Source organism: Phalacrocorax aristotelis, chromosome 8 (genome assembly GCF_949628215.1).
Source record: "Phalacrocorax aristotelis chromosome 8, bGulAri2.1, whole genome shotgun sequence".
Classification (NCBI taxonomy): domain Eukaryota; kingdom Metazoa; phylum Chordata; class Aves; order Suliformes; family Phalacrocoracidae; genus Phalacrocorax; species Phalacrocorax aristotelis.
The window spans coordinates 21,221,252-21,248,129 of record NC_134283.1 but is presented as its reverse complement, the minus strand read 5'-3'; the positions used below and the strand labels follow the sequence as shown (position 1 = coordinate 21,248,129).

The 26,878-nt window shown below is 44.8% G+C and overlaps 1 protein-coding gene across 1 annotated transcript; it reads left to right on the top strand.

Moving 5' to 3' along the window:
• Window positions 1-117: 117 nt before the first annotated feature.
• On the top strand, window positions 118-25,166 carry HSF4 (heat shock transcription factor 4). Its single transcript, XM_075101712.1, has 13 exons — window positions 118-502; window positions 4,589-4,697; window positions 5,874-6,001; window positions 7,365-7,489; window positions 9,789-9,864; window positions 11,306-11,370; window positions 12,923-13,022; window positions 13,809-13,933; window positions 15,801-16,025; window positions 18,063-18,168; window positions 19,611-19,676; window positions 21,104-21,191; window positions 22,452-25,166. The coding sequence occupies exons 1-13, from the start codon at window positions 380-382 to the stop codon at window positions 22,637-22,639; spliced, it is 1,524 nt and encodes a 507-aa protein (XP_074957813.1). The 5' UTR covers window positions 118-379; the 3' UTR covers window positions 22,640-25,166.
• Window positions 25,167-26,878: the final 1,712 nt, after the last annotated feature.

Below are 26,878 nucleotides of genomic sequence, written 5' to 3'. Positions count from 1 at the left end.
ACAATCCTGGCATTGGTGTGCCTGGGTGTCCCCCAAGCTCTCAGCAGGTGGGTTCACCCCAGTGCCTTGCTAACCTCTCAGCATAAGGTGCACAGCACGTGTTCCCTTTGCATGACACTGCGTATTTATTCACAGCTCTGTGAGATTGGCTGCAGTGCATTTTCATTCTATGTATTGTTCTCTGGGGCCAGTGATGCTATCGCATTGTGCTGAGTTTTTAAGAGTGTGAGCAGCACTGCTGATGTGACTCCCTGGGAGCCTACTTTCCACTGGTCTGGGATAAAATTCGGTGGTTCATTCTCTGTCAGATGCACACACGTGCAGGGAGGCAGACACGCAGGGAGCAATGGGGTTAGTGTAGCTGGGACACTGAAAAACTATGCAGGATTCACCCAGCTCCCTGGTGATGGATGGATACTCCAGCAATGTGCCAGCCTTCCTAACCAAACTCTGGACGCTGGTGGAAGATCCTGAAACGAACCATCTCATCTGCTGGAGTACTGTAAGTACAGCAAATATCGGGTGTCACAAAGTGCCTGCAACACCAGGAAAAAAACCCAGGTGCAAGGCCTAAGTACTGTATTGCACAGCAGCTTCCTTTGCTTTGCAAGTGCTGGCCAACAACTGGGAAAGTGAAAGGACTGATAGTTTGTTAGGGGGCCTTTTGGATATGCTTGATATTGTTTATTTGTAATATTGTGGCTTTTCTCTTTCAAAGGGACAACTGGTTTGGGAGTGTTTTAATAACAATATTTATACATTTCACTTGAAGCATCTTAAAAAGTGTCTACTATTGAATCTTCTAAAAATCCTGACTCTTTCAGAGAGAGGTTTTTTTACCTTGCTTCAACCTGCGGTTCCCTAAAATTTTCTAGAAAATATGCAAAGCCCTCAAAAATATTCCACTGCTGTTTCTATTAATTCACATGTGTTTCTTAACTGCCTTTCACAAATGTGCCTTGGGAGAAGGCAGCTGATAAACAGCATTCAGACCTCAGGCTAAAGCCTATAGTTTAAACAGACCTCAGACTGGCACCCTAAATCACTCACGTTTTGGAAGAGCTTTACTTGATTTTTCAACGAGTCTCTGCAGTGGTCATGGTGGTGTGCATATGTATTGTCTGTACAGCTTCATAGGGCTAGGTTGCTTTGCTTTGGCTTCTTATTTGTCACTGAGGCATTAATATACTAAGTGCAATCAGAGAATTAAAATTATTTATTTGTCCTTCTCATACAGCATTTTGATACCATATTGTGCTTTTTGACCTAAAACTTGCTGCAAATGTGATTTGTTTTCACCAGGGAGTTATCAGATAAGTTGTGTGCATAAACTTCTTCTCTAAAATCAAGAATCTGTAACAAAAGCAGATTTAAAGGGGAAAAAAAAAGTCTGAAGCAGCCTTTCTGTCATGTGTTTGTGTCCAGTAGAGTTTTCATTCAAAACTTGAGATAGGATTTGAGCTGCATTGTTATCCAAGGCAGTGGTTGCTTTCTGATTATGGTATTACGTGAACACACCTCTGAGAACCACCGAGTTTTGGTATTGTGTGTCTTAAGTAAGGACTTTCAAACCAGGAAGGATTTTCTAAAATGTGTAAATAGTCCCCTCTCTGTTACACTTACAACATCATTATTTTTGACTGACCACCGTGCTCTACTTTCCTGCATCCTAACATAGGCTAGAGCTACATTCCTGGGAGGTTTTAGTAAGGCTTTTAAATGCCTACGTTTCCCATGATCTTCCTTTTCTGTCCATCAGTGTTGTTGGAGCTGAGAAATCGTGTGCATACCTGAGATTTCTGCACATAATTAGAACTCTTGGATAATATGACCTATAAGGCCCCATGAACTGTTTCTTAGCATGAAGGAGAGGAACCCTGGTAATGGTTTATAAATACACTAAAGGCTGTTGTAAGGTGGAAAGGAAAAGTCTGTTGTCTGTGTCCATGGTAGATTGGACAAGACGTAATTAAATGAATTTTTGAAATGGAAGATGCAGTTAGGAAGAACTCCTAGCAAATCCCTGGAGTAGCTTGCTTGGGCAGGGCACCAGGTGTCTGTCTTCATGGGTTGGTCAAAAACAATTAAGATAAGCATCTGCCAAGGCTGATATGCTGCAGAGTTAATTTTGCCTTGGGCACAGAAGTGTCTCCTAGGTTGTGCTCCCATGATGTAAGGCAAGCAAGGCACAGCTGCTGTGTGGGAACAAGCTGACACATGCATGGTTCATCAGCGAACACAAAGTAACTCCGAAGTCTTTCATGTCTGTAAGAACCCTTTTGGGTGCACCAGCTTCTGGGAACATTGCAGCCCTGAATTCAAAGGAATGATCCATCAAGAGAGGCCGTAAAGAGGTGTTCAGGTACACGAAACCCTCATGTTTCTCATTTTACATCAGCCTGCCTGGCCTGGGACACACAGCTGTACCCCAGAGAGAATGAGTGGGCAGAAACACAAGGGAAGCAGGATAAAGCATCTGTGTCCCCAGAACAGCCTCTGCAATGTTGGGAAACCCTGGTCCCTGCTGTCGAGTCTGCAAGCTTAGCCTGCAAGGATAATTTCAGTATATGGATTGTTAGTGAATCTCTTAAGCACTTAAAGCACCAACAGAAGCCATTGCTTCTCCTGCATGGGGTAATGAACAATAGGAGAGACCCTGGTGATGGTCAAAGGGCACTGCCAAGGTGAGGTTCAGTGTTTGCAGCAGTGAACAAGGAGCAAGAAGTTCAGCTGACCCAGAGTCATATGTTTGTGGGTGTGCAGGTTTCATTGTCAGAGCTGACAAATGAGCCAGAGCACAGAGGGAATTGGCACCATTTGGTGATGGAAATGTAGTGGCAGTGAGTAGAGCAGCAGGGTTTGCCAGCTGGCTGTTTGCCGGTAACCGTGGGCAGGCTACAGGCACACACCGGCACCTCTTTAGTCACTGAAATTTCTCGTGGTCCTGACCACACTCCCTATTTTAGAAACTTCCAGATGGCCCTGAGAGCACCTGTGCAGCTACGGACCCTGTGATGGGTGCGTGGTGAGATGCACACACCACTGGTACACTCCTATTGCACGCAGAGCCTGAGCGCTCACTCTTACGAAACACTGTCCTCCTCTGTCAAAAAACAGTTCACTGTGAAATCATACCCCAAGCTGACATACCACTTTGACTGCTGGTTCACTGATCACAGCAGGAGGATGACTGTGGCTGTGCTGGTCTCAGACCCCTCCCTGCAAACACCGCACAGACCCTGGTGTCTCTATCTAGCTGTCCCTTGAAACTTGGCTGCAGCTGAGTTGGTGAGTCCCAAATATCTGCTGATGTCTTTGCCCTGGCATAGGCCTCTGCATCTTGCCTGTTCCTCCATAAAGCTGTGGAGAGTTTAGGCTGCACAGCTGGGTGGTTCCCCACGTAGCTCTTGGCAGCTCTTTCTCTCTACACAAGCAAAGCCAATGTGAGCCCCTGGAAGATACCACTCTCTGCAAGTTTACAAAAATGCCATATGTGACCCAAACTCCATGTCTGAAATCATGAATCTTCATTTTTCCAAATTCCATGTCTGCAATCATGAATCTTCATTCTTCCAAATTCCCAGTGCTGCTCCCAGTCTAGAGCAGATAGGTTTTAAGGTGGTCCCCCTTGACACTATATCCTGGAGACACTGATCTGTTCAGGTTGGAGAAAATGTTTCTAGGTGTTGGTTGCAGATGAAAATTAATTGCTAATTTCTCTGTCCCTTAAAAAGGTCAAGTGGATTGGTGTTTGCAAAAAGTTTCAAGACAGCTTCAACACATTGCATCTTACAGGCCCTCTGTACCAGCTTAACTGTCAGCGGGTAGAAGGCCAGGCAGGGGGAGCACATGGCCTGCAGTGTGTCTGTCTCTGCCAACAATCCCAGGCAGTTTGCCTTGTTTTGCAATCACAGATCCTGGCACTGCAACCTCAGAAACAGATATTTTATCTGGTTAACAGGCACATTGCTAGCTTGCACTGCAAAGCATGCCACTTAATATTTTGCAGTTGCCCTTGGGGCTGTATACTTTCAAAAACAGTCAAGAGAAGGTTTGTAGAACAACTGTATCAGTGTGAAGTCTCCAGGGATGATTTGCTGTGTTTCTTGTACCATGTCTCCAGGCAGTGCTCCCTCTGGGACTGCTGTGCTCTGGAGCAGATGGGTCAGAGTTAGACCCTGCAAGCAGATTGAGGGGTTGTAATGGCAACTCCCGCTTTCCAGGACCTTCTTCAGACACCAGAGTCTTTCTGTGAGGTCCGTGCAAGGGTGGACAATCATAAACTACCAGCTTATTTATGTGTAAAAGCCCGTAGTTTCTTTCTTGTATCCAAGGCTCTGAACTAAGCAGTGGCAAAGCTTAGTAGAAAAAGATCAAAACTGAAGTCATAGAGGACTGACTGTACTAGAACTGAGAGAAACGCATCCATCATTGAAGGCTGTTGTCACTCTTTTCAGCTTCAAGGTGACAATTCAGAGAGCACAACTTCTCCCTCACTGTAGGACTCAAGGGAATCACCTCCTCCTGGGCACCTCTCATGGTCGGGGACACTCCTCTGACTTCACCTTTGTCTACGTCTCCTTTGCAGAATGGTACCAGCTTCCATGTGTTCGACCAGGGACGGTTTGCCAAAGAGGTGCTGCCCAAGTATTTCAAACACAACAACATGGCCAGTTTTGTCCGGCAGCTGAATATGTGTAAGTTCAACCTCCAGATCCTAGGGCAACTGGGTCCTACAAGACATGGGGGCAGTGACAGAAAGTGTGTGTGGGACAGGAGGCATGAAAAACAATTGTGGAAAGAAAAGTTGAGATCTCACATATATGCATTATTGTGACGTTATTGATTTCGCTAAAGAGGACTTGCCTCTGAGATCCCAGGAGAGTGATTTCCTTGTGTTGACCTTAGGTTCCAGCATGAAATTTCTGTTAGATTACATTGTAAGATGTGAGCTAAGAAATTTCAGCTACCAGGTTTTCTGCTTCTCTTGCATCAATGTGATTACTTATTATTGTTTCTTTTCCATTTTATTCTATATGGGGCTTTTGTCAGCAGCCTGATACTGTGACACCTCCCTCAGAAGCTGCTGCTTTTGAGGGTAGCATGCCCAGAGCTTATCCTTTTCACCAGCTGTATCACTGAACTAATTATGACAGTACTCCCTGCATACCTTGCCTTGCTTTTTGGACATTTTCACCTCGTCATGGAGGTTTAGGTGTAATTTTTAGCCACATCTAGACCACAACTGTATTAAATATGGTTCTTTTGTGATAGCTTTTGGAAGTTTTTCAGTAACTAATTCACAAAGTTCCTAAATAAAGTTTTAACTTTGCTATTTATCTATACAGTAGCACTATTGTAAATTTTAGGCCAGTCTTTAGATACCATTTAGAAACATTTCTAGGACTTCAAAGAAGTACTCAAAGTAGATTTCCAAATGTGCACGTGACCCTTTTGTTTTTTTCCAGAAGTGGCACCTGACACTGGTCTGTGCCTTTAAAAAAAGCCTTCCCCTGAATCCCTTTGGCTTGCAAATCAAACCAGGGATTTCTGAAGAGTGGGTGTTTTAGCTCCTGGCAGATGGACCCACGTGTCCAAGGGATTGTCAGTGAGGCTTTCATGGTGTAGGCCAGTGGCAGTGTGTCCCCAGAGCCATGGGGTGTCCAGCAGGATGCTCTCCCTTGTACTGGATCTCTTGTAGATATGGCTCAAAAGCATGCCCAGCCACGAGGAGGGGGCACGGCTGTGCCTCAAGCACCTGAGCAGCTCAAAAAGTGGGGGCAGTGAACAGAAATATCCTCAAAGGTGAGGGGTGGGAGGCAAGGAGGAGGGCCTGGGTCTGCCAGGCCTTCACCCGCGCCTTCTCCATGCAGATGGCTTCAGGAAGGTGGTGAACATCGAGCAGGGGGGTCTTGTCAAGCCCGAGCGGGATGACACTGAGTTCCAGCACCTCTGCTTCCTGCAGGGCCATGAGCACCTCCTGGAGCACATCAAGAGGAAGGTGAGGGGGCGCCGGGTTGGGGGGCGCACCGGCTGGCCCGCAGCATGAGCTCCCTGGGCGGGAAGGCTGAGGCGCTGCAGCCTTCTGTTCCAGAAGGTTCCACACCACTGGTGTGGAGAGGCTGCAGCATGCTTTTTCAAAACATCCCTCATCAATATGCCCCAAACTTAACTAATGGTCTGTGTTGGTTTGCTTTAACCCTGCTGCCTCTTTATTTAATTTGTTTCCCCCGGGCCTTCTGCTAAGAGAGTAGTAGTGAATACTTGTTTCCTGTCCTTCAGAGGTCTCAAGCAAGGAACGGAAGACTCCTCTGGAGCAGGAGCCCTGCCATTCCTGATGCCATGGCTGTGTGCCCTGGGCCTTTCTAACCCTCCCACCCTCCCCTTTTGGGGGCTACTTGACCAGAACAGCACTCCATGGTCATTGCAAGGGTTTCTACCACAGCTGCACTACTCTCTTGACAGTTCCTAAAATGCTTGTTTGCTTTCAGGCCATGGGCCACCAAGCTATTGACTGCTCAGTGTAACTCCAACATCACCCTGTGGTCTGGTTTCTGTCCTCTCCATATACATGTAGGGTTGGGGTGGGGGTCCTCTCTGTGCAGGGCTTGCCTTTCATCAGAGTTTTGTCCGTGGTTTTTTGCTCTGCCACTCAGTTTCACGAGACCTTTGTGTAGTGCTGCCTGGCCAGGCTTGCTTTGCACCACTCTGCCTTTCAATTGTTACCCGCATTTCTATATAAGCACAACATAACTCCTGCTGGGTCTCCCAACAGTCATCTCCTGTTATTATAGAAGTGATAACCTACTCCTACAATCTGCTATCTTTTAATCTGTTATTGATGCCCCAAAAGGGCTGTTCTCTTACTGAATTAGCATATCGACTTCAGAAAAAGGACTATAGCAAAAGCCTTCTGGAAATCCAAGTGTAATATATCAATTTAAGGTAGTTCCTCAGGCTCATTCCTGTAAATCACGAGGCTGGATTTGGTCTCTCTGTAGTTAAAGTAAAAAGAAGTAATTGAACAGCCTAGTCCAATTCCACCCCATTCCTCAAAATAACCTTGGGTTTTTTTCCCCTGCAAGCTGTTTTGAAGTAAGTCCCCACACTGGTAGAGAGTGTCCTGCTGCCAACAGACTCTCTGTATGAAAGCATTTTTCCTGATCTTTGCTCTATTTTATTTCTTTGACCCTTGCAGCAATACACTAAGGATAGTTCAGACTCTTATGCACGTCACCTGTCCCAGTATTTCTGCACGTCAAAGCCCAGCTGGTGGGAGTCCTGCACCCAAGCCACAGCAATTACTCTGTCTGTCCACGTCCTGCTTGTGTTGGTAAAATCCACCTTTAAGTTCTCCTCCGCAGGTGTCAGTAGTGAAAAGCGAGGAGACCAAGATGCGCCAGGAGGACCTCAGCAGGTTGCTATACGAGGTACAGATACTGAGAAGTCAGCAGGAGAACATGGAGTGTCAAGTGCAGGACATGAAGCAGTGAGTTGAATCCTACTCAGGCTGCTTCTTATGGGCATTTGCTTCTCAAGAGTTGTTGATTTTGGGGAACGTTTGAAAGGAAGAACCTTACACGCCTCCCTCCCAGGGAGCACAGGCTGAGCCAGGGGTTAGGCATAGGGACTAGATCTGCTGAGACAATAAAAGGCAGGATTTCTATGTAGACCCTATGATCTACAGAATGAATTTAGTGCTCAGACTCTCTGTCTTCTGTGAAAGGTGGACATATTCTCTTAATCTGTATTTTTCCTTTACAGACAAGCAAAGCACAGAGGGGGCTATGCAGGAAGTATGTGTATAACCTGGGGACCTAGCTCAGATAGCTGTATTTCCTCCAGATAGAAATGATGGTAAAAAGAGATGTAACTCTTTCTCACACCTAGAAGAGTCCTTGGCAGAAATGTGGTGGTTCTCACTCCAGCTATCAAAAAAAAAATCTCTCTCCTACCCTCCACCTCCAAAATATATGACTGGCCTAAAGTAGATAAGAACATGAGAACTGCTGTAGTGTTTAGTCCACCTGTCTGAAGACTGTGTCTTCTGACATGGCCAAAATCTTTGTATCAGAGCAAAACAAGCACACGCAATGCTTCTTATGTGTGGCTGCCTGACCTCTAGCTGTCCGAGACACTGGGATTTTCTGAGTCAGAGGTAGTCACTGGGAATTTAGTAAATGGATACGGTTTTATAAGCCTCGTACTTGCAGAGGTTTTTATTTGCCTCCAGAATTTTAATCCTTACAGAGAATTTCGGTTTTTCAAGTGCTTTTTAAACAAAAAGACCTAAAAACTTCTTTTATAATGAGAGCTGATATTCCTATGTCACCAGTGGACACTGGCATCTGGGCCTTAAGAGAACACCAGATACTGTGAAACTTCATTGCAGCCCAGCCCCTTATGTGCAACAAATAAATGTTCCCTCAAATTTTAATGACTCCCATACACTAAATCATTAAATCCAGGTACAGTGGAAATGAGAGAGTTTTAGGCTTGTATCTTATTTCATTTCTAAGAAATACCAGTGTTGATGATTTGGCCTTGCTTTTAGTTTATTCTCTGTTTTGATTCGCTTGCTCCCTTCCTCCATCTGGCAAAAGGCAAGATTGCGTTCAACTGATTAAAATAATACAATTTTTATAAACTAAGACAGACCAGAAATCCCAGGGTGAAACCATGTTAAGAAATTTACGGTGGTGAAGAACCATTAGGATGTAACTCCAATACAAGCTGTCAGACTAAGGAAAGCTGCTTTGCTGGAAATCCCATCAGTACCAGCGCAGAAGGTTCACCACAGAGATTCTTGCTGTACAAGCTGCTGTAGTAGGGCAGCTGCTGTGCTCTTTGAGCCCTGGACTTTATCTTCCCAGTTCTAGCATCAATCCACAACAGAAAGACTAGAACCACCTAAGGGCTATGTAGCAAAAGGATTTATAAATGCTGATGTATGATAGCTTTTGCTGGCCCGTTGCTTTTGGTACATCCATATACTCTTGAGATAAATTGAATGGCAAAACTTTTTTTTCAGCATGGACTTGGCTGGCATCCAGATTTGGAGGCAGCACAGCAAAAAATCTCTGCGTCTCCCCATCCCATTTTCTGGGGCTGACTGTTCAAGAAAGCCTGTAACTCCCGTGTGCTACATTGCAGACAGGAAATGAATATACTCTATGCAATTGCAAGCTGGGCACAGGTCTGTGCTGGATGAAATCAGTCACTCCAACTAATGAAATCATTACAGTCCTCCTACTTCAAGGGTTCTGGATGCAGAAGCATCCCTTTAGCTGCCCCAGTCACCCCCAAACATGCCTTTGCACCACTACATGTATGAGGTTTCAGCCAGCAGCATACATAGGATCTTTGTCCATAGGATCTCTTGGTCTTTGGGGGCAGCTGTGGAGAGGTTGGGCTTTCTTGGCTCCCGCAGGATGAATAGTCTTGGTGATCCAAATCATTCAAAGTCACAAATCTGGCCCTGCTGAAACACTGGCCAAAATGTTCCACAACATCTAAATACATATATCCTCTTGTTACCCTTCCCTATAGGAGTTGGCTTCTCTTTATTTGTTTTTCCTCTGTGCTTTGGTCTGTAGTTCTCTTGAGGTCAAGGAAAAACAAGGAAAGCAATTGTGTGACCCCATTTGGGACACCTGAAAAGAGCAGAGCACTGCAAGAGCCCCAAAGTGAGACAGACTTTGCACAATTGGGTCTACTGTGCATCATGGCAGCACCATGGGCTGTTGGGATGTTTCTGTGCTCAAGAAAAGTTTCTATTTCAATTTCAGGCAAAATGAAGTTCTTTGGCGGGAAGTTGTTTCTCTCCGGCAGAACCACTCGCAACAACAGAAAGTGATCAACAAGGTAGTGGTCATATAAACTCCAAACGTACTTGTACTGCCTGTTGTATGTCCTCTTCTGATTTTTTTTCTCATCCCATAATCTTCTCCACTCGCTGATATTGCAGGATATTTATTTTCCCTCCCTTTCAAACTGTGTGATGTTCTTATGTGTCCTACGGAAAGTAGTCATTAACAAAGCAGAGATTAAGCCCTAGAGCAAAATATTTTCATTTCCCTCTCAGTCCTTGCTGTAATGTTAGAAACCACTTTTCTGTAGAAGTCCTGACCAAGAAAGCACAACTCTCAGTAATTGCCTTGTATTGGCTGTGTTCCGGTTGTACCCAATGCCTTTGGGCTTCCCAAAGCTTTCCTCTTTCCTTTGCACAAGAGAGGAGCCTCCCCCTCCTGCCAGCACTGAAGCTGCAGGCAGCAGAATTGGCTTGCCATTCCCCCAGTGGGGAACTCCAGCAACTGTTCTATTTTCTGGTGCTAATGGTATAGTTGAGGAATTACTGTACAACCTTTCAGGCTGAAGGAGCATCTCACTTAAAATCTAGCATGACCAATACTAGAAAAGGCCTCTCCAGTGCTTCCCAGATGGTGCTGACATGACTGAGCATGTCACATTTCCCAGTCCCCCTGAGAGCCACGTTCTGACCCTCACGTGGCATCGCAGGGTCATAGGACTGGATAGAAATGCACACGGTTATCAAACCTTCCTCCGGCTCTGAGGCTGGACCAGCCACACCACTCATTGTAGAGGCATTTATGCAACTCTATTTTGTTATATTGAGCAATGAGTAAGAGACAGCTGTGATATATAATAATAATGCTCTCTTTGTTTGGAGGTCAAAGCAGAGCATTAAGCTCAAGCTGACCTGGGAACATGTTGCTAAGTGATTCCTCTCCAGAGCCATTCTGCACCCTTTTTAGTGTCCTGTTATATCACAGGGCTGAAAAACGCAACTGAAAGAGCTAAGACCTCCATCCAGGGTCTCCCCTAGGGAGTTGGGCCTCTCACTTGCGAAGTCTTTGTCAGACTTTACAGAACCTCTTATAAAAGTCTCTAAAGACTTTAACAGAGGCCAAGTCTACCTCCAGGCCTAGGAATGTTTGCATGTGTACTTCATAGGCAGATTCCCAAGTCTGATAGGGCTTGCTGGAGTTCTGCATGCACGGAAATGTAGAGAGTAAGTGCTGAGCATGTGCATCCAGCAGCCTTCGCACAAAGCAGGCACCTGGTGGTGTTTCTTGAAAGCTAGGCAGGTCATTTGGGTTCTTGGAAAGCCTAGTTCGGTTTTGGGCTCTGATATCTCATGCAGTTTGGCTCCCATATTTCATGGCTGCTCCCAGCTTTGGGGTGGTGTCAGGAGGGAGGAATGTGTGAGATAAGAACGGCTGTGAGAGCAGGGAGTGCTGAATCACTCTGCTGATTAACACTGGATTTTGATCTCTCCTGACAGCTGATTCAGTTTCTGTTTGGCCAGCTCCAATCAAGCCCTAGCAGCACTGGGATAAAGAGGAAGCTGTAAGTACCCTTGTGTGGTGCGCACACGCTCACGGGTGCATAATGCTGCCCCCTCACTAAAAGCACAAGCTCAGCTCGCCCAGGCAGGCGGTCAGCGGACCAGGGCACCATGGTGATGGGAAATGAATGGGCTGAACTGCCGAGTCAGACCTGCTGACATGCCCCATTCAGTGGTCTTTAGAGAAGCACCGTGTCAGCTCATGACCTTTATTTGGGGAATACAGAGCGAGATGGGAGGTGGGAACACTAACTAGTGGGAGGGTAAAGGGCAGGACCCCTCTGCTGGTCCTACTGGTTCCAGTTTTGGCACTTGTCATCAGTGGGAGCGTGGCTGGGCCCAGCCAGCCCACAGACACCTTTGGTGTGACCCATAGTCACTGAATGAGGTGTGTATCTGACACAGGTTTGCTGGCTTGCAACCACCAGGCCTTACGGAGACAAAGGTGGACAAAGATTTTAGCTTCGGGTATCTTTAGAGTCATAAATAAGCTCTTCAAGGCAAGTAAATAGAGGAGCTTGAATTAGGAAGCTCAGTGCCTTCCAGGAGAGCAGCCATCCATTTCTTGCTCTGTGGTGCTTGTGATCTAAAGATCCTGTCCAGCCTGTTAGACATTACTGTGGAAAAAACTGTTGGCTTTCCCTGGTGCCCTCAGCCAAATCACTGTCTTCTAAATGAGCACTGCAGATGCTTTTCCTGATTGCAGGACAGTGGGAGGAGAAGAGGGATTTGCTAGGCAGTTTTATAGGATCATCACAGCATTAACAGTAGTGGGTGTGTAGCAAAATATACCAGTTCCCAGCTTCTCTGGGACTGTATCACAAACCCAAGGACTGCCACCCAGGAAGTTTCATGATGGAAAGGCAGAGCCATTTTGAGGCTCCTTCTCATTTTCTCTTGGTTTCAATGACTTACTAAACATAGTGCGCTCCTGCTACAGCACCCAGCATGCAGACCCACTTCTTGTCAGTGGCCATCTGTAAAAGCCTGTCAGTCATTTTTTAAAAGCCTGTATGCAATGAATTTAGGCTCTGCTTTGCTTTGTGTCTCTCCCTGTTTTATTACTTACTTAGTGGGTGGCACAGGTTCCTTTTACGCAGCGCTATGTACAGAGATGTAGTTTTGCCAAAGAGACCCCAGGCACAAGGGAGCTGGTAACAAGGCCAGGTTCCTGGTATTGCACTAATAATTTCAGTGTAGTTACCTCCAGTTAAACAAGCTGAGGATCCAGCCCAGTGTTTAAAACCACTAGCAATTAGAAGAAAATATTGATTGAATTTGTTCAATTCAAAACATGAGTTGAATTTGTTACTTTACTTGCATCTTTCCTATAAGATCTAGAAAGCCCAGGTCACCGCTTCTCTCCATGGCTAATGCCCTTTTTTAATGATGACCTCCTCCAAAACTCTTGGTTCCCTTCCTTGCCCATAACACTGGACAAGAAAGTACCTTACAGCTGAAGCAAAACAACCCTTGGCTGAGAGACATTTCTTGTACGAGCAACTGGGAACCAGTCAGTATGTGCTGGGAAAACAAATCTGGTTCTCTTCACAGACCTCTGATGCTAGACAATGGGATCTCAGCTCCGCAAGTGTCCAAGTTCAGCCGGCATTCATCTATGGACCCCCTCCATGACCCCTATTTCATACAGTCGGTAGGTTTACACCAGCCTCTGAGCTTTGGGGGATTTCTTTGGCCAGGGTGGAAAAATGTTTGAAGCAATAATACAGTTACAGAGTAAGTAGCTTGGCAAGAGTTTGGCAGTGAAGAAGAGAGGAGGTTTGCAAAGCTGAGTGATGTTTATTATTTCTTCAGCTCCCCTGTTCCAGGGAGGGGTGCCTGCTTGCATGTGCTTGTGCTGTCATGTTCATGTGGGAGGCCATGGGTTGTGGGAGGGAAAGGCAGACCCTGCACACCACACTCTCCATGGTGTTACTCCAGCCTGGCTCGCTTCAAGGGTGGAGAGGAAGAAGTATATTCTAGAAGTGGGTACTATGATCTTTCTGACCAGACCCAGATTTTTGCAGTTGCTGAGGGATCCCCACCACCATAACCCACCAAAGCAGACACCAGACACATGACACTTATGTCATGCAGTTAAAATACTTGAGCTGGCATGAGAGACCCATGCTTCCCTGTTGGGCTGTGTTGGACCTTTCTCTCCAGAGGAAGCTAAGCAGTCTAGGCAAAATGTCAGACATGATAAAACCTCTTAGCAGCTGATGCTACAGCCACAGTGCTTATTTTACATCTGCGCCTCTGTGTGGTTGGAGGAAAGACCAGAGGAAATTATAATGTTGCATATATAGGTAAAAGCTTTCTTGGTTTCCATACAAGGAGGGCTCAAGGGCACAGTGAGTAAACTTTCTCAGGTAGGGCTTTGGACTTGTTCTTGTCCTCAGAAGGATAAAACTATATGATTTTTTTGCATTTCTCTTAGCCGTCAGCTGAACCTGCCTCTTGCTTAAACAGCCCTGTGATTGCTGGAGGACCCATCATATCTGATGTAACTGAAGCGTCACCATCCAACGTAATAAATATGCAAGCCCCTCCCGAAAATGACAGGTAAACATGCTTCCCTCCAGGGAGAGTCAGGTGTGGACTTGCATAACTTCAGAAGAGTTTTTCCTGGCTGTAATTCTACCAAAGCTTCTGCCTGATTCACAAATCTCTACAGAGCTGGTGGGCTGGAATATTTTTTTCCAGTTTGCAGTATGGGTCAGATTTTCAGAATTAGGGAGGGATAACAACAGCATAACTTTTGAAACAAAGTCATGAGTTTCACACTGAGAACTTCCACTCACCTCTTGGAGAAGTATTCCATGCTTCTTCATATTTTGTTCCCAAAACAGGGGCTGTCTCAGACTTTATCAAATAATCAGATACTAACAGTTGTTGGGTTTGTTGGGAGAGTGAGAGAGAGAAAGGAAGTTTCCTTTTGGCTTTGACAAAGAAGAAACAGAATCAAACTGTACATCTTTCTGCTAATGAGAACAGAAAGGCTGCATCACAACAACTTCCGATGTTTGACAACTTTTCTGTGAAAAGGTCCCAGTAACTTAAGAACAGAATGCAGAGGTATTTTAATGCTTATCTCTTCCTGCCACAGACATGCTGTGTATTTAGGGCTAGTAGCAGAGTAGCTACAACTATGTCAGTGGAAAGTAAGTAGACAGATGAATCATGGAAACAGTTTCTCAGGCATAGAGGCAAGGCAGTTATACTCTAGCAATTGCCTGTAAATCTGCCTAATAATTGAAAACATAGCCATAAAAAGAGCTAGAAGCATGTAAAGAGCTCTAGATAAAAAAAAAAAGGCAACAAAAAAACCCCAAACTAAAAAACCACACAAACTAACTAGTAAGCATTTCTAACGTAGAAAAAAATTTAATATAACCTTCAAGTTAAGTTGCTTATTTCTACTAATCACTGTGTGCCGTCTGCTGGCCTCTGATCTATGCTGTGTCTGCATGACTTGAGAATCTGAGCCATTCACAGCCCTAATGGGTTCAGAACATGAGCTGCTGGTTGGAGTTTAGGATTCACAAGATGAGATGATGATCTGAAAGGTATGCCAGGGAAGGCTTTTTGGTGTCACATATCACCCCGTATGTGTGATACGCTCATGTGTTGCCTTGCAGCAAAGCTAGCCTGTAAGTGTTGTAAGGTAATACTTTTTCAGTATGGCTTTCCATGTCCTGATCCTGTTGGTCTACATGCCTTTGTCACTTTTGCTACAGTTGTGCAGTTTCACAGCTGTAAAGTCTCCTATAAGTAGTACAGAGTAGAATTTTACATATAAAATGCTACTGTTCAAAACTTCAATGTCATATGTCTGTCTAGGAATAACGTGGAGCACCTCTCCCACTAGAAAAAGGCAAACCTCTGCTTCCAAACAAATAAAACATCTGTCTGGGACTGTCAGATCTTGACAGATTCTGTTTCAAATCCTGCAGGACCACAAGATCCTGACCTGTGTCATTGGGATCTCTAGAGTGCTTGCTGGTTCAATCCTAACTCCAGCATGGGTGTTGCTGATCCCATTCCTGTCTCTAGGGTGGGGGTTTTCCTTTTTGAGGGGAACCTCTCTAGCCTACTGACCCTTTAACCTGTCTCAAACCTAACACTTGGCCTATCACAGTACTTACCAACACATGGGTATTTTCCATATTTGCAAAACAGTCGAATCGGGCAAATTTATTATAGCTGCGACTAAGTGAGTGAAGATATTCCAGCTGAGCATGTTTCTGGAGCTTGCTGAAAAGAAAACAAGGTTGCTGGTTTCTTTTGCCCATCTAGAGGATTGGAGAGACTCTGTGGGCAGTTTGATGGGAAGTGAAGGCAAGCCCTTGTGCTATTGCCCTTCCCAGTAGCACAAGTCCTTTGTGGAGCAGATGTGTGTGTGTAGTGCTAACTCTCGTCTCCAATACAGAGAGAAGTGCCTCATGCTGATCAAGGAAGAGCCAGTCAGCCCTGGAGTGAAAGCCACTGCTGAGCCCGATGTCCCGCTGCCAGCCTGCCGGGCTTGCTCTGAGCCCCCTGTGCTCCCGGTTGCCATGGTTCAGTCTGTTTTGGAAGGCAAAGGAAACTGTGGTGCAGCCCCACAAGGGGCCTCACAACCACCCGAGAGAAGAGGCAGAAGAGCGTTGCTGGATAGGTGAGGGGAGCAAGGGAGAGCTGTGGTCCTGCATGTTTTGTGGCCCTCTCTTCTCATTAGCGGGGGGAAAGGGAGACTACTTTAAGTCACCTAATGCAGCCTGGTGAGCTCCACCCTGTACCTGTGGCACTGCTTAGAGGACCCTTGAAGCCCAGGGGGCAGTTCACAGGCGTAGAGTGTCTGTGGATAACTTGCTTGAAGGACCTAAGACAGGAAAAGCTGTCAGAGCATGTACATCAGAGTTGTGGGAACAGGAAGAGGCCTTCAGCAGTGAGAGGGATTTGCCCAAGGTCCAAGTGAAAGCTGGAGCCCAGTTCAGTATCCACATCTGCAGACTTGCAGGCCACTGGGCTGCGCTACACCTCCAGTAGCTTGTGTCCCCTCTGTCATTTGTTTTGTTGAATCTTCAGTTACATAAAGCCCTAAGGAAATATGTCACTGGTGTTTCTGTGCAGTGAATAAGGTGTCACTTGCCAATATGCAGACAGTGATGGAAGATGACCGTCAATCACCATAACCTCTGCACTAAGACAGACATGTATTTGATAAAGCACCAAAGCATTTATCAGGCCCAGGCTTGGGCTTGAGAAGGAAATAATCTGCCCCCTTTCTTTTCCTCTCCTGTGCTATGAAGTCAAGTAGACTTTTCTCCTTAGGCTGTTCTCCCTTTGCATCTCTTCCTGTCACCTTTCCAAGGTGCCTTTCCTGAGTCAGTGCTCAATCTGTCTCCAGGGGCAGCTAGTCACCTTGGCACCAATACATGAGCTGCATGCTTCTGGGGAGGTACTGGGGAGCTGACACGGCAAGAGATCTCAGCTTCTTCATCTCTGACTAAGAGTGAAAACCTATGAAACTTAGCTGCATAGCTGTGCTTGTCTCCTTGAACAAAAGGAGCTCAGTAAAATGCTAGGCAGTCCGAAGCAAGGCTTTAAAAAAGGGTATAAAATCATGCCTTAAAATCACAATATAGCAAGTGAGGTCACTCACGGGGATGGAGAGTTGGGAGTTTGTGTTCACCAAGTGAAGAAGTCTGATACAAAGGGATGGAGGTTTCATTATTTTGAAGCCAGGGCACACAAGTATCCTGTATGTGTCAGTCACCCAGAGAATGATGTCCTCTTGCAAGGGGGATTAGGTCAGTGTCGTTAGGCTCACCCATGGGGTGATATGGGTGAGCAGCCTTTGGAGCTGTGGGACTGAAATCCCAACAGCACCAATATCATGGGTGGGTGTACAGCAGACTTCACCAGCAGGAGGAAAGTGTGGTTGCATCTTGATGGGTCAAGTAGAAGTTAACTGCAGAATTCATTCTTCATGGCAACTGCAGCAATGTGAGGACGAATGAGGGGAAGAAAACCTCACACTCAATAGTTATCAGAAAGGCTCCTATTTTCCATCGGATCCTTACAGACAACCAAGTTCTTTCTTCTGACCCCCACTGGCTACTTAAAAACATTTTATTAGAAGAAAAAACATCCTTTTTTTAAAGACTGGATTTGAAAAGAAATGTTTATACTTTTTGGGGAGGATTAAACCCAGCAGGGCCTCACGTGTCCTCCTTTAGCTGAATTTCTCCAGTAAATGCAACCTGCAGGCTGAATGCCTGCAGGTAAAAGTCACTCCTTTAAAAGCCATTAATTAAACAGTAATTCAGCCATCTTGGACCCAGGAGGATGGGAACGCAGCCCATTCTGGACCCCAAGTACCTCTTTAAAAGGATTTCCTCTAAGGAAAGCTTTAATTTTCCCAGCTTGAGGAGATGTGCACAAGCTGTCCTTCCCCAAAACACATGCGTCACCCAGGAGAGGAGCAGCCTCACTCATTTTACCATCAGCCCAGTCCCCTCTGTGCTCTGCTGTGTTGTACTTCTGGGATTAATTCAAGTGAAATGACATAAACCCAGGCTGACAGTGGGCTTTTGGTTTTCAAAATGAGATTTAAGCATAAACCTCATGTCAGAAGGCTGCTCAGTCCTGCTTTCTGTGTATATCTATGGAAGTCTAATTTGTGGCAATATTTCCACTTGTCTTTTCTCAGAACAGATATTTCAGACCCATTGGAGGGCACCGACTGGAGCTTGGAAGGGCTGCAGCTGCTGCTGAGGAGCCAGCAGTACGGCCTGGAGCCCACAAGCCTCTTGGATGTGAGTGTTGGGCCCTCCGGCTGTGGGAAACAGTTGCGAAGTTCACAGTGGTACCTTTGCGCTGTAAATCAGATAGACCATACTGCTGCTTCTTGTGTGGCACTTTTGTCTGTCACATGCTGCCGATAGAGTCACAGCTCTGTTTTGACCTGCTTATAGGAACTGGCAGGATTTCAGATTTTAAATTATGCTTTTTTACATTTCTTCTGAAAATATACATATTTGAACTTAGGAACACAAAACAGAGTGCATTTGGTAAAGACACCATCATGAGACCTAACACATGTACATAAAACAGGTTTAGTATGACTCTCTAGCTAGTTTGGTAATTGCTTTTGGTGGGTTAGTTTATTTTTTGCATATTCTGCATCTTAGATACTCTTAGTCTGTGTTTAGCTCTGCTACCTTCCCCCTTCCCTCATGTTCCTTGGAAGAGTAGCCGATGCCAAGTCCTCTCTGCTGAGATCTTTGCCTGCAGTTCCCACCTCACTTTTCTCTAGAAATAGATAGTGGCTTTTTTCTTAAGTTATATATGCAGAAATATGGAGGTTTGTTTCTTTCTTTCTTTCACTCTCTCTCTGCTTGTACGTATAGATAGTATATGAAAGGTTTTTGCCAATAATCAAATAACTACGTAGCAAAAGAACCTATATGGCAAAGATATGCTCCCTTGAAGGGGTGCTTCAGATATAGGCATGTGGTGAACTTGCATGAATGAAAATCATTTAAAAAAAAAAATCAATCTTATCTTCTTAAAGCCAGTTCCCAAGTGTCTATGATTGATTCTGACTTTACGGAAAGGTTTTCTAATGGCCTGCTCTGTCACTGGCTCCGTTGGTTTCTGTTTCGTGTTTCCTGTTAGGAGGTGTTTTCCTTTTACTGACACACTTTTCTCTCTCTGTGCAACTGAATGTCACAGGAGTGAGAAGGAATCATGAAACTGTACCCCAGACTGACAGCTCCTTTTCCCAGGTTGCTCAGGCTTGTCAAGCAACAGCCATTGAGGCATTGATGCAGCAGTAATCTGCCCTCTGCTACTGTGTTTTGGGACACCTTTAAAAATCATATGAATCTGGAAGTGTCCTAGGATCCAAGAGCAGCAAAAAAGGGGCTTGGACTTGCATGTGCAGTGACAGAAACAGCTGCCCCGGTTCACGACATGACTGGCCCCTCCACTGGCAGGCAGTGAGGCTTGTGGACCAGCACCAGTGCCCACAACGCAGCCCTTGCTGTTCTGGCCCTACTACAAACCAACATGCGAGCTCTTGCCTGTAGCTTTCGTTAAATGTCAGACCAGCTGAGGCACAGGCAGGCATTGCTTTCTGGCACGTCTGCCAGTGGGGCTACAACCTCCAGCAGACAGGCAAGGCAGACAGCTTAGGAGATGAGTATCTCAAACCATTACATCTTTCAGAGCTCTAACTGTACTTTTCTCCCAACAGGTCTTTAATCCCAATTTATCTTTGAGTGAGTGGAATTTGACTGAAATGGAAGCCAGTCTGTCCCCGGTAAGAGACTTGTATTTCTGAGATATGAAGATAATAATAACAATATAATTATGAAACAGAACTTGTGCATAAGTGAAGAATACTTAGTTACTTTTTAGCCAGAGGGGAGAGTGTGGTAAAGCATAGCAAGTAAGCATCTCCTGGGAGCAGGCTGAGAGTGTTACCTTATACTCTTGACTTGTCTTTCCCACTCAGCCTGAGCTTATTTAGAGACGTGTTGCTGCCCTGGAGTCTTTAACTGAAACTGGCTGCTCTAAACTTTCTCTTAGTGTGAATGTTATGTCCTACTAATGCCATAGATTCATAAAGTGTCTTTGTGCCAAAGCCCTTTATAAAATAAGCCTTTACAAAGTGCAGCCATCCCTGTCAGGAACAGTAAACCCACATGCAATTAGAATAGAGGTTCATGCATGCCTGTTGGGAAGAAACAAGGGGAAATTCAGTTTGGCAGTATTTGTTTGGAATCGACATTGACACAGACATTTCTAAAGTGTATATGGTGAGTTAATAAACAGTGAAGGAAATGTGTGTTTCATGACTGGGTTTCTTTCCTACTTGATAGAGGGTGAATTTTCAGAGCCTTTCACTGCCAGACAGGTAGGATAAAGACTTGGATGGTTCTGCCATCTGTATGGATGCACAAGCAAAGTGAAGTCTATCTTAATGAAGTGTGAAAGGTCTCTAAGCCTTCTTCATGATATCGCTATCCTTTTAAAGTTTTGATTTAATAATTTTGAATTTACTAGGTAGTTCCACTTCCTGAGTGTTAGGAAGGAGAACCTCTGAAGAGATAGAGAATATTAGCAGGTCTTGGGAGCAAGAGACTCTTTTTAAAAGGATTGCGTGAAAGAAAAGGCCAAGAGGGAGGCTGCAACCTTCAATAGTTCTGTCCTCGAGTCCACTGAATTTCCCAGCATCTGGTGCAGCCTACGCTTAGGCTTGTTCGTCCTACAGAAAGTCAGGAGCGTAGAGAAGCCTGGAAGGTAATACCTGTAGCGACTCTGCACCTAGAAGCACTGCGCAAGCAAAAGCTAGTTTCACTTAAAAGACAATCATAGGCAAACAGAAAAGATAATTCCTTTCATATTTTCCTTTGTATGGCAGCCGGGCAAGGCCAGCCACAGTGACACCAGCCAGACCCCTCACGTGCCATGAGCTTTGCACCATATTGGCCAGTGCTGATAGGAGATTTACACCTCCTGTAGCCCTCTCCTTCAGGTGGATCTGCTCTTGAGCACATGCTTTTGGCTGTTTTAACAAAGCGTAGGTGAAGTCTGGGAGGAGAGGCAGGGCAGGGAGGATAGCTTGCATTACTGGTGGATGTTGTGCAGCATTGATGAAGCACTGATTTTCAGAAATGGCCTAGTTCTAACAAGCTGCCCTGTCTTTGTATAATTGTACATTGTAGTTTATATTTTTGCATCAAGATGCAGCGACTCACAGTGGATCTGGAGAAGAATGCAACTGACCTGTCCTCAAAAGTGTTCAACCCACCATTTAACAATGCCTGCCCAGGTAGGAGCATTAGCAGCTCTTGTAGACTCAGGAATGGGGATGTAATTAAGGTGTTAAACATGTCAGCAGCTAGATGCAACATCCAGCACTGACCATTTGCCACTCTGAGGGAACAAAACATGTTTGTTATTTTACTTTCGTGATTGTCAGTCAGCAATGTTTCCACAACGGCTAAGTTAGCTACTGAGCAGAGGGAAAAGTGGGGGGGGATAAACTGGGGTTTAAATGTAATTGAACTACCCTGCTTGGGTCCACATCACATCTATCAATGTCTCCACTGTTTTCTCTACCTGTTCATCGCCACCTAAGAGCAATAAGATGATCTAAGTGGGCAGGGCTGGTAAGAGATGTACAGGTCCTGTGTTTCCTCTGGCTCCTGCTGCAGAGGAGGTGACCCAGTAGCTGCTAGCAGCCAGAAGCAAAGGCTGTGTCTCAGTTTTTCCAGACCTCAAGGGAACTGTCCAGCTGATCATCTCCTCACTGACTCTGAAGTGTGTCACTGACCTTAGACATGAATCTAGAAGTGTTTTCCTGGTCTTGGAATAGTGATATGTTATTATTTTCATATGTATTCAGTGGGGATAGACCTGAAAGAGAAGTTTTGTGAGCCTTAGTTTGGTGCTGTAACCACCCGACCCTGCTGCAGATTTTTAATGCATTTTGTGTAGTTCAGGGACTTCCAGTCTCCACCTTAGGCTCAGCATCTTGCATGAGCATCAGAGGCGTTAAAGCCCAGCTAAGCTGGAGAAAGTTCTTCAGCAGGTTGGGGCTGAACTGCACAAGAGGAGCATCCCCTGTTCACAAAGCCTTTCTGGTCCACACAGTGGTGTGATGCTGGAATAACAGGGCAATTGACAGATGCCTCCTGCGAAGATGAGGAAAAGCAGACAGTTCTTGAGTGAAGAGGAGAAGCTGCTCTTATCCACTTCTCAGTGTCTCCAACCATTTTGTCATCCCTCCTTCACTCCTTGTTACCAGGCTTGACTCACAAGAAGTGAAGGAGGGATGACCAAATGGTTGGTAACTCTCAGCATTCAGGCAGAGCCGAGCTTGGCAACCTCGAGAGACTCCCATCGATTTTAATGGGCTTTTGAGTGAGTCCAAGTTTGGTTCAAGTGTTTCTGACTGGTTTTTTGCCTGGAGTAAGCCCCCTCATCTCCTGTTGCAGTGGAGATTTGCCACTTTTTAGTTCTGCATAGATAAATTCCGGTAACTTGCCTTCCAGAAGTTGAGTTTTCTGTTGTGCGTTTGCATTCCTAGGGAAAGATGTCATTCTTGAAAGCACCCAGCAGTTCCTTGTGGATCGTCAGTCACTCTTTGGAACCGACCTGCCTGAAAGTTCATCGCTTTATGTTCCATCTGAAAATATGGCTTCCTACCTGTCTTCTGTGGGAGTCCAAGGGGATATCCCATTAAACCTGAGCTCTTCAACTGACAACAACCAGTGATTTAGCTTCCAAGAAACTACGTCTCCCCCCCACCCATCCTAGCATCCACAGGTTTGAATGTAAAGAAACAAACGTGACTCAGAAACCCACAAAATAGTTTCTTTTTGTGTCCTTTCTTTTTGAGTAGATGGAAATAATCAGTAGCTGTTGCATTACCCTCCCTACACCAGGATTTCACTGTTTACCCAGGATAACAATTTTAAAACAAAATGCTGCTTCTGGCGCTTGCTCCTATGTGGAGTGAGAACTTGGCAGTGCTTTTGTCCTTGAAAATGCTTTAGAAACGTAAAATTTTCTAATAAAACTTAAGAGTAGCTTGAAAGTACATCAGGGTCTTCATAAAATAAAGTGATCCTGACTACTGTCTGCAACAGCAAACTCTTGGATCTTATTGGGGCAGCACAGATTAGCTAAGACGCATGATACTCCTGGATGCTGTTTTTCAAATAGGAAAATTGTTTTATATGCCAGTCAAATGCACTAAAAATACTTTATTATCCATTTTCTGGTTTTGATGGGATGTGCTTGTGGCTCTCCCTTATCCTCCCAGAGAGAGTAGGAAAATTAAGATCCCTTGGAGTGTGCAGAAGATTGTTTTCTGAGTGACTACTCCAAGATGTGTCTCTGGCTCCTAAGGTGGCTCCAGACCATCACAGACACCACAACATCGCATGCCGAATCAGGAGGGTTTTTTTGTTTTTTGGGGCTTTTTCCCAATTTATTTTCTATAACATCAAGGCAGTGTACCCCATACTTAGAAAAAAAAAGGGGGGGGATAGACTCTTCTGCACACAGAATTTTCCATTTGCAAAAAGGACTGAGAGAGCATGCCCGGGGTTTTGGTGCTGGCTAAGTATTCCATGTCCAGTCCAATTACTTTCTTCCTTGGCCTTGACCTGTTCTATTTCCCCTGAAGATTTGCCTGTTGGTTTATTGATGTATAGAATCTGATGAACCAGTTTAATTGATTTGATCCCCCTTTTAGAAGGACGCTCAGCTGCTCAGCGTAGGAGGGAGGCAGAAAGGTTAGTCCGCCATGTCCCACTAACTTTTCTTCTGTCCTTTGTGCATCTGAGACCAGCCTCCAAAGGTTGAATTAATCTTCTGTGTGGTTTCTGACAACTGAGTTTCTCAACAAAGCAAAGCTTTGTTTTTTATGCTGTAGTTCTAATGAGAACGTATAAATTATCTCAGTATCCTCTGAGTTGCTTTTCCTTAGGAAAGCTACCCAAATGCAGTAAGGCAGACCCAGGAAATTCAGGTAACTCAGGCCTCCTGAGGGCTTAGACAGGGAGGTGTAACCCATGCCAGTATTGTTCCAAGAAATAGTCTTCTGCTTTCATTGCTGTGATGATTCTTGGTTCTAAAACATATTTCTGAGCATCTTGAATGGTCAAGCAGCATCCACCCCAAAATGTAGTCAGTCAGACGAACGCAGGCTCAAATTCTCCTTAATGCGATGAGCATGTTTTAAATGGACCTTCCTGTACAGCCATCCATTTATCAGTATGTGAACAAATGTGTTAGTTCAGATACATTCACTTTTGAGCACATTCTCCCGCAGCGAGCTACTGTGTGCTGGGCGCTCTGCCACCACCTTGGCGGTGCAGTCTTCGCAGGAGCGAGGTTGTGAGAGCTTCTGAATTAATTCCAGCCACTGCTTTCCTGTTCAGGACTAAGGGAAAATTCTGGTAGCCCCATTGGCTGGGTATTTCAATGATGTGCTTGAGTAAATCATGAACAAGCTTTTCCTTTTGACAGATTTGTGCTTAGGAAGTTCACCAGGATCGGCCCACTTGCCACTGTATTTTGTAATTTCCAGCGATGGAAAGTCATTGAGTTGCACTCTGCTTACTTCTTTTCTCATAAGTAATTGAAAACTGTTGGGTGTCTCGTGTCACCTGACAGCATATGTTATCCCTGTTCAAGATTTACATTCTTCTCTGAACCTTCACACACTAAATTGCCTTAATGTTAACACTGAATGTATTGATCCGATAAGGTATTTCAGCATGTGCTTAACTTCAAGCTCCTGAGTAGTTTTTCCATATTTTTATGAAACCTATCTCATGCTTGAGGTTAGAAGTACGCTTTGGTGTCTTATTGGATTGTCTAGGTGGGGTTGAGAAATATGAGAACTTCTTAGGAGAGCTACTTGCATGTAGACAGAAGTGCAGCTCACCCAAAAGGGTGCCCGATGCCATCTCAGGCTGCAGCAATTTTTACAGAGCAAAGAGAACGGCAGACCTCACTCACTGTGAGCAGCCACTCAGGAAGGTTCTTGGGGGTTTTCTTTAGGCTTTTTGCTCTGCTATAAACATGAGATTGGAGCTTGATGGCGAGAGAGGAACCTCCAGGAAGAGTATTGGACAGCCACTCCTGTGAAGAAGCAAGCTTGTGTTCCTTGGCTTTTTACATTGTTAATTTTACTTGAAGGTGATGTGCTGAGACTGTGTTTTTGCACTATGCTGTACATTTGTAAAGTTTTACAGAAAACTAATTAAATATGTTTCCTTTTTCTCATTTAGTCCTGCTCTGGCATTTGTCTCACTACTTTCACCTACCCCTTACTCCTTTCCTCCTTCCCAAGCCCTCACTGATAAGAGAATGCAGCTCCCAGGAATTCTAGAGGTTCATCTGTGAGATAATGTAGGGCCCACTGATGGGTTGTGATCATCTGTGTGGAAAAGCAGGAGCTGGAGAGATCTAGCATGCAAAATGTGGCAAAGTAAACACAGCTTGGATAGCAGCTGAATTCTTCAAACTAAAATGCCCGTCAGGGTGGGTATATCTGGTAAAATCAGGATCAGAGTAAAAGAATCTATAGTTCTGGATATTACTTACTTTTTTTTATCCTTTTTAACTTGCTTTCAGTGATAACAGAGCTCAAACTTCACTCTTGGAATTACTTTTAAAAATCTTTTGTTTGTAAACACTTTTTCCATTTTAAGTGTGATGGGCTAACATGGTCCTTCCTGCTATTCGTTTAGTGTAATAAGGGGGTACCAAGACAGGCACTAAAACACAGCACAAAAAATGCACAAAGCAGAGCCCTCAAAGTAGACCCAACCCAGCTTTCTGTCAGAAAAGGTAATCAATTTTTTTAGGTATTTTTTTAGGACCAAGCTCACAAACGTCGTTGGCAGCATTTGCAGATTCATGTGAAGATGCTTTCAGACAAGCCTGTTCTCCACGGGCCCTCGCTCATCCTCCTGCGCCTTCCTGGAGGCCAAGGATTTTACCAGCATGTTTTTAACGATGGAAGGTGGAAAATGGCTGAAGTTTAGAAGCAATTGTGTTGTCTTCCCTGCAGGCTTTTATGATTATTTTGTGTTATGGTTGGGACCAGTTCTTTTACCACCAGAGGGCACCTAAGCCCAGCTAATTGGACATAAATCTCTTCAACAAGCCCATACTAATATTTTTTTTTCTTTAAATGTGTACATCTACATGACCTGTTAGATTCTATTTATTAAAAATTATTAGAGATTTATAGAAATATGAAAAAAGACATCCCCCTAAACTCGGATATGTCTTAATGAAGTGAGGTCCCTTAAAGCCTAGGCTACTCCTGATGTTGTGATTGTCCATTATACCATAAAAACACTGTCAGCCCTTGCAGATGAGGCCAACTCTTTTATGTCACGCTTAAGCAGCATACCGTTATTTTTTAACTGACTAGCACAGCCACTTCTGTGTTAGGGAAATGAGAGCCATTAGTGCCTCAGCAGAGCTGGCCAAGAGTTATCAGTTTCCCCAACTCCTTTTCTGTGGTGTTGCAGAGATGACACCACAGAGGTGACTGCTCTCAAGCAATCTCCACTTCCTTGAATTTTATTCTCTAGCTCAGGAGGGGGAGAAGGAAAAAAAAATAGAAGAGAAGGGAAGAAGAGGGAACCTGCCTGAGGCATCACTGCTGTCAATCTTCCATTTCACCTTGGCACAAGACCACCACTGTGATGTAAGAAAGAAGCTAATGAAAGAAGGATTCTTTTCATCGGCTTTTTATACCAATAGTATCTTTCTGCCACTACTGACTGGCTGGTTATTTTTCTGTTATATTTGAAATCCAGATCCTGAGACACATCTTACAATGAAAAGTGATGAAAATGGCAGATCTACGTATATGCTTCATCACTGATTGCCTTAAAAGGTAAAACCAGATTTTTCCATGCATGGTCGCTATTTCTGCACCTGTTTTTGCATAAAAAAATCACAATGTCTATGAATATCAGATCT

Excerpts from the sequence above, each read along its gene's own strand:
- HSF4 (XM_075101712.1), top strand. The coding sequence starts at position 380 with ATGCAGGATTCACCCAGCTCCCTGGTGATGGATGGATACTCCAGCAAT. Across the intron at positions 6,002-7,364 it reads TGGAGCACATCAAGAGGAAG|GTGTCAGTAGTGAAAAGCGA; the intron begins GTGAGGGGGCGC and ends TCTCCTCCGCAG. Across the intron at positions 21,192-22,451 it reads ATTTAACAATGCCTGCCCAG|GGAAAGATGTCATTCTTGAA; the intron begins GTAGGAGCATTA and ends TTGCATTCCTAG.